At 40.7% G+C, this 10,331-nt stretch overlaps 3 protein-coding genes across 3 annotated transcripts; 2 read left to right on the top strand and 1 right to left on the bottom strand.

The window, feature by feature from the left end:
* Positions 1–422: 422 nt before the first annotated feature.
* On the top strand, positions 423–4,133 carry LOC144519292 (sodium channel regulatory subunit beta-1). Its single transcript, XM_078252312.1, has 5 exons — positions 423–465; positions 1,283–1,449; positions 3,009–3,243; positions 3,652–3,811; positions 4,088–4,133. The coding sequence occupies exons 1-5, from the start codon at positions 423–425 to the stop codon at positions 4,131–4,133; spliced, it is 651 nt and encodes a 216-aa protein (XP_078108438.1).
* A 2,713-nt stretch (positions 4,134–6,846) lies between these two features.
* LOC144519293 (potassium voltage-gated channel subfamily E member 1-like) lies at positions 6,847–7,392 on the top strand. Its single transcript, XM_078252314.1, has one exon. It carries the CDS (start codon positions 6,913–6,915, stop codon positions 7,327–7,329), a length of 417 nt encoding a protein of 138 aa, XP_078108440.1. The 5' UTR covers positions 6,847–6,912; the 3' UTR covers positions 7,330–7,392.
* Positions 7,393–7,512: 120 nt separating this feature from the next.
* dnajc28 (DnaJ (Hsp40) homolog, subfamily C, member 28) lies at positions 7,513–10,263 on the bottom strand. The gene is made up of 2 exons (XM_078252310.1): positions 10,142–10,263; positions 7,513–9,136 (listed from the first exon to the last, which is right to left on the bottom strand). Exon 2 carries the CDS (start codon positions 9,121–9,123, stop codon positions 7,963–7,965), a length of 1,161 nt encoding a protein of 386 aa, XP_078108436.1. The 5' UTR covers positions 9,124–9,136; positions 10,142–10,263; the 3' UTR covers positions 7,513–7,962.
* Between the last annotated feature and the right edge of the window lie 68 nt (positions 10,264–10,331).

Genomic DNA, 10,331 nt, shown 5'->3' with positions numbered 1-10,331 from the left:
GGTCATGCTGTAGTCATGGATCAGGTCTCAGGTTTCCTGCTGGCTTTCAACACTCACAACGTCTCCTGGATTCACACACTCTAAATATAGCGGACTTTAAGTCAGACTGGATTGCAGGGGAGACTTAAAACTACTGCGAAGAACGCACGGAGACTCAAGGTTTTTAGTAAACATTTTCTGTGTTCGAAAGCTCTCAGTCATTTTTGATTTTTATGAAATGCGAGATTGTTGCACTAAATGGACTGGCACTCTGGATCAAATGTTGAACTGGTCTGTCATGAAGGTTATGGAATCATTCAGGGATCAAGAGGCATTATCTCAGTAATGTAATCTTAATCACCACAGATATTTCTCTGCAGGTTTACGTCAAAGGAAAGTTCAATATTTTGTTCAACAGTTGGCCATAAGTTGCTCCAGCAGAAATGATATGCCACTTGTCTCTTTTAGTCGTCGTCAATCTTTTCGGTAAGTCCAAAATCATTTATGTCCCTGTCTTTATGAGAAACTATTAATGTTGGTGGTTGAAGCTGCACATTTTAAAGTGTTTCTTTCCAGGATCCTCAGAGCTTTGGCATATAATGTAATAAAAAGTTGTAATCACCATAAGAGAGGCCACTAATAACCTAGACTATAAAGTGCATTTTTATAAAAACACCTAAGGTTCTGAACACCCAATGTGTTAGCATGATTTAAGCTTTATTTATTGGACTAATTTAAATCATATGCATTCCAAATAGATATTTCCCCGCCCATGCCTTTCCCAAAGCACTAAATAAGACTAATACACATGTTCTTGAATACAAATTTGTAGATGAAATGAAAATCTCAGACACATTAGTTTCATCATAGGAGACTTACACATCATAGAAGATTTAATCAGAGAAAAGGGGAAGCGGTTATTAGAGACATGAACTATTGTCTTACAGAAAACTTAAAGTTCTCTCTTAAATGCCTAATTATTGTGACTAATAATTTAAAAACTAGTATTTATATATACTATACAATATATTGCAGTTTTTTTATTATGAATGCCTGTTTGTCTTGTTTAGCACTTTGCTTTGTTGTTGAAAGGTGCTACTGATGCTATTCCTAATTTGAACACGTTTCCTGTAAAGTGAGACAAAGTCTAAATGGTAAATGAAAAGTTGTCACTATGATAATACACTTGCATGTTCTTCCTTTCCTATCTCTCTCCCCTCTTGCATCTTTGTTTTTTTTATTTTTAATTTTTTTTATAAAATGTTTCTTTCTACTTCTGTGTCTTCTTCCCCTCCCTCTGCAGTGTCTCAGTGTCACGGCGGCTGTGCGGAGGTGGACTCCCTGACTGAAGCCGTGGCAGGAGAAGGATTCCTGCTGGGCTGCATCTCCTGTAAGAAAAGAGAGGAGGTGTCTGCCCGAGCCACTGTAGACTGGCACTTCAAACCGCTGGGAGAGGAGGAGTTCAGGAATGTGAGTCCTCCAAAAAGTCTTTGATGGAACGGTTAAATCTAGTTCGGGTTTGTGATTGAAAAGGGTCTTTCTTCTACTATGAAGGTGCCTTAAGCAACTGTGCCATAAAGTATTATCAAAGTCATGGAAGAAGAAAGTACATTTTAGTAGGCCTTGTTTTAATCTGAAGTCATTAACTAATACATTTTTGTACTTGTATTTTGTCAGCTCTCCATGAAAACTGCACAGCTGTTACCTGGACATTTTTTGAGGCAGCCATTAAATACATTAGCTTGTACATTTTTTATATATATATATATATATATATATATATATATATATATATATATATATATATATATATATATATATATATACACACACACATACATATACATACACACACACACACTATAACACATTTCTTTTAAATTAGCTTCTACATTTAACTCAAGTAGACCTTAAACAATGTTTTTATTTACATGTGAACAAAATATTGTAGTTCTTCTGTTTTAGAAGAACACTTCTAACACTGTCAGGATCCGGCTGTGACTGACTGCCGGTGTGCCACTCTTGTGGCCATTTTGTGTATTGTGTTGTGATTTGTGCTTGTTGCTGTGTTCTGTGGTTACCTGTCTGTCATGTGTCTTTGTCTCCGCCCATCCCTTTATTTGGTCTGCACTTCCTGTCTTGTTAGTTTCCCTCCAGTTCTGCTCTCACCTGTTCCTAATTGTCTTGTTAGTTTCCCTCCGTTTCTGCTCTCACCTGTTGCTTGTCACCGTCTTGTCCAATCCATTTCTGTTCATTGGTCTGTGTTTTTCTACACCCCTCTGTTCCTTTGTCTCTTGTCGGTTCATCGCCGTTTGTTCCTGTGAGTCCTGTTTGTTTGTAAGTTGTAGAGTCAAAATAAAGTGTGTTAGTTCTGCACATCTGCCTGAAAGAGTCTTGCATTTGGGTCCTGCTGCTGAAACCGTGACACACTGTCTCTTTTGTAACTACTAAGGAATAAATGTATATTAGGGCCTGTCACAAACGGGCTCAACGCATGTGACAAAGAGGGGAGACCAGACAGGTTAAAGTGCCAATTAAATGTTAATTGTTAACGAAACAAGATGAACTACTAACAAAAGAATCATAACATATGTGGAATCAATGGTATCAGTAGTGTAAATGGTGTGTGGGTGAGTGAAAGATGTGTGGATAAAAGACATCTGTAACAAAGGAGATCAAACAAACCCAAACCAGAAGATGTGGGGTCTAGGAGAAGGCAGAGACAGAACAATGAGACATTACTTGTACAAATAGTCTTGGTTGAGGCCTACCCAGGTGTTCACCAATTAACTAACGACCCTTCCCATACTGCCAGCTCAGCCAGGAAAACCAGAGAAGCCAACAGCAGGCAGAAAAGGGAGGGGTTGTAACAGGGCCTACTACAGAAGCCTACTATATAAAAAGAAGTTATAGTATATAGAGTATCCCTTTAGAGCAGGTACTCTAAAAGAGCGTATGTTACATGCTCTTCAGTCCTTCCCTGACTTTCAAGAATATTCATAAAATTCTCATTTGTTTTCATCTCTCAGATTTTCCACTATGACCACCCCAGTGCTAGCATCCTCAATGAAGATTTCAGCGAGCGTCTGGCCTGGCATGGATCAAACAACAGCGATATTCAGATAGGAGCCATTTACATTAATAATGTCACCTTCAATGACACGGGGACATACCGCTGCACAATCTTCCGCACCCTCTTCCTGCCCAAGTATGACGAGCACGTCACCGTGGAGAAAGAGTTCGAGCTTAACGTGGTGGCTGTAGGTAAGGCAGGGGGGAGGGTTGTAAATAGGAAAGTCCTACTACATTCCTACTTTTCTTTCATCTTTGCTTTTTTTGTGAAATATTGGATAATTTTACCTTGTTGGGCCTTGAACAGTTATTTTAATGAAACCATCTAAGTTCAAATGGATTTGTGAAACATGCAACAATGGGCCCAAAGCACAGTAGATACTATTTTTAGTAGAAGTCCTTCTGAACTATCTGCCAGTAAACTTGTGCGATGGAACACTTTGACTCTGCGTGTTCAGGCTTATCTCAACCGTTGAGATGATTTTTGACTTTAGAGCAGCTACACCGTCAAATGTTTGTAAAGGTCTGCACAGAAGACACAGTCTTTGACCTGGTGGACATGCTTCCTTTGTAATGCTATATTGGATTCCTCTTTCCCAGCCAATCGCGAGCTGACAGCAGTGATCTCAGAGATTGTAATGTACGTGCTGATTGTGGTTCTGCAGCTGTGGCTCATTGTGGTTCTGGTCTACTGTTACAAGAAGATTTCGGAGGAGCATGAAGGTCGGGAGGCCCGTAAAGCTCTCAAGGCTCAGGCACAGTGAGTCACTTGTCTTTTATGTGATGACTTACTAAGGTGATTCATTTCAGATTCATCTTTAAGCCTTTAACCAGCACACTGGGGTCAGGGGTCTTAAATAATGCCATACATTATTTACAGTATACTATATGTATATGATTGTTGGACCAAATTATTATTTTTAAATTGTCTTAACCACAATCAATTTGCTTTAGCAGAAAAAAAGGTTTTTTTGTTTTTTTTCCCCCCCCATGCTGTTTCTCACATCTAAATAACACTTTCTTTTTATATTTCCAGGCTGTTAGAATCAAAAGACAACTGTGACGGGGTGCAGATAGAGTAACATTACCGGTGAGTTAGATTTTATCTTTCACCATTATACAGATTTACTGGCTTGCACAACATCTGATTTAGGAAAATGTGGTAATATGACATGTACGAAAGAATGTCTTCCTCTTTAACTGGCTTTTTCCATTTTGTATCCACCAGGTAAAAAGATCTCTGCAAGAGTCGAGCTTCATTACTGTACCGTTGGTTTGCTAACAAAGACACAACTACTGGAAAACAGGTGGATTTTTGAATGCCTTGGTCACTCAGTCGTACACGCAACCTGTATGATCAACTGTAAAGACAAGCGGATGGTGCAGATGGCAGATTTCCCTCGTTATTAAAATATTTACACTTGATAGTTTGGGGATTTGTGAAAAAAAGACTTTTTTTTAAAAAGGTTTTTGAAAATAAATAACCTTCAATGTATGGAATTGAATGACTTAAGTATTAATCATAAAATTAACATTCTTTAAATAATGAATATTTATTTTTAGTCTATACAAAATTTAATTACCAGAGCCAAACATCAAACAGCTATCTCAATGGCTATTGATTCATTTTCTATTGATAAACTGATCAAATGATTGACTTATAGTGTCGATGGGAATTTGCATTGGGCAAACTGCGTCTTACTGGGCTGAAGTGTGTACAGTGTAAATATGCTGGGTGTAATGCAACCCATGGCCTCTGTAGCAACTCATTTTTATTGCATCCCGTTTAACCACACAACAGAAGTTGAAATGCCAAAAAAACAAAATCATGTTTTTACCATAATTTAAAAAAAATTATTTGCTCTTAGTTCTGAATTTTAACCAATGTCTTAATAATACCAAATGAGAATTATTCAATGTCATTAATATGACCTGCTGGGGATCTAAGAAGTGTCTTTGTATCTTGAGATTTTAATGTGCAAGTGAATCATAATATTGATATCACTCAGTGTTAAGCATAAGCAAGATGTCTTTATTTAACAGTGTCAACAGGCAGAAACACCGTTTAGTTCATCTAAATGTATTTGTGCTTTTCTATGGCTGTCCAATTTTGTAAATTAATCTGAAAAAAAAAAGTTTTTTGTAAATCATTTTTGTCCACTGCCCTTGCTGCCTCTGAAACAAATGACTTAATTGGTGTTAACTTTGACAACGATTCACTGTTGAAGAACTGAATATGTTTACTGGATGTTGCCTGTGATGTTTCCTGTGCAAATTCTGTTTGTGTTTTTAAAAATATACTTTTAATGGAGAAAATAAAACATTGATCTCTTGACTTTGCGTGTGCCTGCCAATCCCACTAAAGAAATAAGTATGGAGACACACACACACACACACACACACACACACAGTGAGTTAAAGGACATTTGGAGGTGATTGTGTTGTAACTCAATCTAGTCGGAGCTGGGTGGCAGACGGTCCAAACTACCTCCAGTCTGAAAGCAGCTTTGTTCTCCTGCTGCAGCCCGACACCGGCGCCTCCTTCTCCTCTTACTGCAAATTCAGAACATTGGAGACAATTATTGATTAAAACCAACATACACTCTTTACAAACTGGGTTCAAACACCAGTCTTGAGCCACAAATCGTGATGGAAAGTGTATCTACTGTTAAGTTATTCTTAGTATTTGTTTGTCCCTGATTGCTTGTTGGTAGACTTTTTCACATGCAATCATAAAATAATATATAATAAAGCCAATTTTGACATATTTCTCTGATGATTTACATGGCATCTTACCAGATCAACTTTCCTAAATGAGGTCTGATTTAAAGACATCCTAAATCCAAACATGCTCATCTACACTAAACTGTTCATTTTAGCTGATTGCACCGTACAGGACAGTGGTTGAAGTCATGCTGCGCAACTGCCTCACTATACTGAGCTTTTCACCTTGCCCTGTGACCTCCTCCTTTCATTAAACGTGTTGACAAGATGAACATGCGGCATATCTCTTCTGCGTAAAAGCATGAGCATGGAGGAGGGCACATAATGACCAGCACAAGGGGGGGGTGGAGATGTAGCTTCTATTCAAGGTGTAGTTTGAGACCAGCTGCTTCTAGTTCTACTGGAGATACCTGACTTACTGATGCCAACCACGGCAGGAACTGATTCCAGGTCATTGAAAAGGTAGGTTTTTATTTCTACTGAACAAAGCTTGAATAGTTATGTGCATGTATAATTTGTTGGAATCCATTTCTATACTGTATATTACCTCACCTCAACTCTCCTAACACCAGAACTAACTCTGACAATATGTGTACCCAGTGTTCAAGCTCAAGTTTGTTAGGTAGGAGTCAAAGAATATATTTCCAATGTGTAATGTTAACAAATTACGACATTCTAAAGTGTCACTCAATATTCATTGATTCATTCTGGATAAATGGGTTTTATTTAAAATCAATGTGAGATGTCGTTCATTTTCTCACACTCTGAGATAGTCAGACAGTTGATTATGTTTCTCACTTGGCCCCTCCATCTTTTTTTTCTGTTGTCTTAATATGCACTCATTCTATCAAAGTCTATTTCGAAGGAAAACATGTCAAATCTTTCAGCAACTTGTGAGTGCAGTGATCTGCAACTCAGAAATCATCTTTTTCTTATTTGTCTGTTGCCTCTTTCGGTGCTTAGGCAGGTTAGCAGGAATAATTCAGTTATGGATTAAGCAACCTCATGCAATAGTGAAATACAGTGTAATTTATGCAGAAATAAAGTACGGTGATCTTTACTTTGACATGAATCTTTTTCTTACATCTCCTCTTCCTCCTCAGTTGCAGTTTGCTGAGTGTCCAGCAGAGGTCAGCAATGTCACACATCAACACAACCGAGCTGCAGTCGCTCCTGCTCTCCTTCCTGCAGCACTGCCTCAACAGCACCAGTATACTGTCTCCACAGATACCTCAGAACTACACTACCCAGCCGGCTGCGCAGACTGGAGCCCGGGCCCACGCTCAGTCTCAGGGCATGATGTATATCATCCTGGTGGTTGGCATGTTCAGCTTCTTCACATTCGGCATCATGCTCAGCTACATTCGCTCCAAGAAGCTGGAGAGCTCTCATGATCCGTACCATCAGTACATTGCCCACGACTGGACCAAGGTGATTACTCCGCCCAGGGCCGTGGCTCAGGCTCTGCACAGGGAAGCTGCAAGTAACGGAGCGAGCAGCAAAGAGCCCATCGTCATCTGCAACCCTGCAACGCTGGACCAGCTGCCAGACTAGAATGAGACATTCACCTATTTAAACATTTCCCACATTCTAAAATGTAAAGCTCTGTAATGCAAGATTTTTTACTTACCTTCACTTTTAATGTCACACAGCAAACAAAACTCACAGTGTTGGGTTTGTATTTTCAGATCAGTAATTTCACAGAAACACTTTGTACAGGGGTGTCGGACTGGGGGGGGAAAGGGGACTGAGTACCCAGGGCCCTCATGTGAGAAGGGCCCAAAAAGATGCTAGAATGAATAGCTGTGAATGCGGGGAGGGGCCCATAGAAAATTCCTTTCTACAGGGCCCCTGACTTTGTATCATAAAATTGCCTCATGTTGTAAGCTTCTTTATCAACACGTGCTGTTTCTCACACTTTACAGTCACGCAACCATGATTGCTCAACACTGCTCTTCCACTAACAACCTGATGACAATCCTGCATATCTGGACAATAACAGTAGTAACACAGAGTTAAATGCACGGCACCATTGTCCCTGACTTTGATTCAGAGTGTTTAAAAAAAAAAGCGGGTGAACAAGTCTGTCTGAAATAATTGCCCCTTGGACTGTAATGGTTGGTTTGAGTGCAAACTAATTAAACACTTATCATCAAATCAATTTTCTGTTCTCTTAGATTCAGAGTTCTAGTGTTTTAATCTGAGCCAATGCTTCATCCAATACATCAGGCCTTGTTTGGTATTTTTAGGCATAGTTACAGCGTTGGCTCTTTTTTTCTCTTCCTTCCTCCTCTCTCTCTCCTTTTCTCTCTCTCTCTGCTGGTCCAGTCTGTGTTGGCAGGCTCCCTTCACAGCACGGTCAATCTCTCGTGACAAACTGAAGTGAACCATTTGCATGTTGAGCATCGGTACGATGAGGTTGTAACTGTCCACTGTCTTGTTAAGTTTCACCAACTCCTCCTCTACAGATGCACACAGTTGCTCCCATTGGCTGTTCTCTTTGGGGGTCATGGGGTCGCCAAGCCTGGCCCTCCCCTCCAATAACCTGTTTCGGATCTGTGCAGTGGTCTCTCGGATGTCTCGTTGGGTGACGACCCAGGGTGGCTGGTAACCATTGTCTATGAGGATGCGGTTAAGGTTGTGGGTCATAGGATCAGCGTACGGATTGTGCTCAAACTTGTTAAGGGGCTTTCCAGCACCACTCAGGTTCCTGAAGTCTCCTCGGGCCATGGACTCCTGGATCAGGTCCTCCACAAGCCGTTCCACAGCGTGGGTGATCTTGATCTTTCGGCTGCGCTGACGTACGTCCCGTTCCACCAGCATCCCTTCTGCAGCGGCTGCCCTCTCGTGCTCCCTCTGCCGGTAGTTCAAAACCTGCTCGGATGCCCGGTCGATACGAATCTGCCGGTACTGACGCTCACGCTGGCTGGGCGTGCCCGAACCCACACCCTCGAAACTGAGGTAGTGTCTGTGCGGAAATGCTGTACCTCTGGACTTATCCTCATCTTCCGCTTCCTTCCCTTCATCAGGTTGCTTGGACTTGCTCTGATGTGCCAGCACAGCACGATAGGCCTCCTCAACCCGAGCAAACAACACTGCATCTGCAGTCGGAGCCCCAGAGTCCGGGTGGTAGAGCTTGGCGAGGCGCAAGTAGGCCTCTTTCACCTGACCAGGACTGTTGTGTCCCTCGTCAGGCAGTTGCAGAAGCCTGTAGCTCTCTTGCAGGCTGCGGCTGATCTGGGACTTGGAGCTGAGCGCTCTGGGCAACAGGGACTGTCGAGACAAGAGCAGAAACCGGCCATGGTAGAAGTCACCGCGGGAAACCAGGAGGTGGAAAGTACAACTCATTTCTGGTACACTCCTGTGGATTAGAAAAGAAAACATTATTGAAAAAGTTTTTAAAAAAGCCAACAAGTTATTAAATGATCTTTGAAAGAAAGGTTACCTTGTCTGTCAGGTAGGAGATGTATTACAGAAATAACAAAGTAAATCTTTTTGTCAGGAATCAATGATGTATTTGAATAGGCTACAAGTAGTACAAATAAGCTTAAAAAAAGACTACATCATGTTGGCAATGAAGCAAGGAAATGAATAGGGCTACGTTGGTTACAGCTCTGAATATCTATTGTTCAGGGAGTTTAAGAATGTGAGATGTGGTGGACGCTTTTGGGTTGCAGCTGATTACACTAAAATGACTAAATCATCCCTTGTGTGTTTTGCAGTAGGCCTGTTTCACTCCCATTGACTTGAGAATTTTACAGCCTTTTGATTTTATGGAATCTGGGTTAATTGGGTTTGCTTGTGGATTCAGACATTGTATCCTTTTTTATGTTTGCTTTGGTTTTATGTTAACTGTGTCTTGATAGCATCTGTCTGCAAACCAAATTGGCAGCAATAAAGTTATTGATTTAGAGTACCTCAATGTTTTTCACTTTTCCCTTGATAATGACGAATTTCCTTATTTTTACCACATTAATAATGCTGGCAGTACATTGTAACAAAGCGAAGCTAAGCTCACTAGATAATAACTTACAGTCACAAATCACAATACATGCCTTTTTTCAGGTGTATATTCATTTGACGTGCCAGGGGCGAGAATGCACGTTGGTCATTCACATCGATAACTGTTAGCTAAGCTAGCTATGTAAACTTGAGGTTAAGTTGTAGGCTAATCAAGAAGATTCACTGCTAGCTGGTACCCTACCATTACGACTTAAGAGGTTGGCAAAATAATTCAGAACAAGACATTTTACTTCAACACACTGAACATTGAAAACTGAATGAAACCAGCCTGTGTATTACATTTGTGAATGCAAGTTAACGTTACATGACCTACAACTTTAAACCCTACAGAAAATCAGGTCACCTGTGTGCGTTTGGCTTGTTGTTGTTACATACTGGAGCTTCTTCTTCTGCTACTTCTTATCGCATTTCTCTGCAGTTGTGTTGTATTACCGCCCTCTGTCGTCCGTCTGGCAATACCGTAGATATACCGCTTCCATGCATGATGAAACCTCTTCCATGAGTCTGGAATGAGCGTTCTTCCACAAATAGAA

Source organism: Sander vitreus, chromosome 6, assembly GCF_031162955.1.
Source record: "Sander vitreus isolate 19-12246 chromosome 6, sanVit1, whole genome shotgun sequence".
Taxonomy (NCBI): Eukaryota; Metazoa; Chordata; class Actinopteri; order Perciformes; family Percidae; genus Sander; species Sander vitreus.
Note: the sequence above shows the minus strand (reverse complement) of the source record. Positions and strands in the feature narration are given on the sequence as shown.

What these genes read in the sequence shown, in the direction of transcription:
- LOC144519293 (XM_078252314.1), top strand. Translation starts at nt 6,913, where the DNA reads ATGTCACACATCAACACAACCGAGCTGCAGTCGCTCCTGCTCTCCTTC.
- LOC144519292 (XM_078252312.1), top strand. Translation starts at nt 423, where the DNA reads ATGATATGCCACTTGTCTCTTTTAGTCGTCGTCAATCTTTTCG. An exon ending in AGTCGTCGTCAATCTTTTCG is followed by an intron (nt 466 to 1,282) that starts GTAAGTCCAAAA and finishes CTCCCTCTGCAG; the next exon opens with TGTCTCAGTGTCACGGCGGC. An exon ending in GAGAGGAGGAGTTCAGGAAT is followed by an intron (nt 1,450 to 3,008) that starts GTGAGTCCTCCA and finishes TTCATCTCTCAG; the next exon opens with ATTTTCCACTATGACCACCC.
- dnajc28 (XM_078252310.1), bottom strand. Translation starts at nt 9,123, where the DNA reads ATGAGTTGTACTTTCCACCTCCTGGTTTCCCGCGGTGACTTCTACCAT.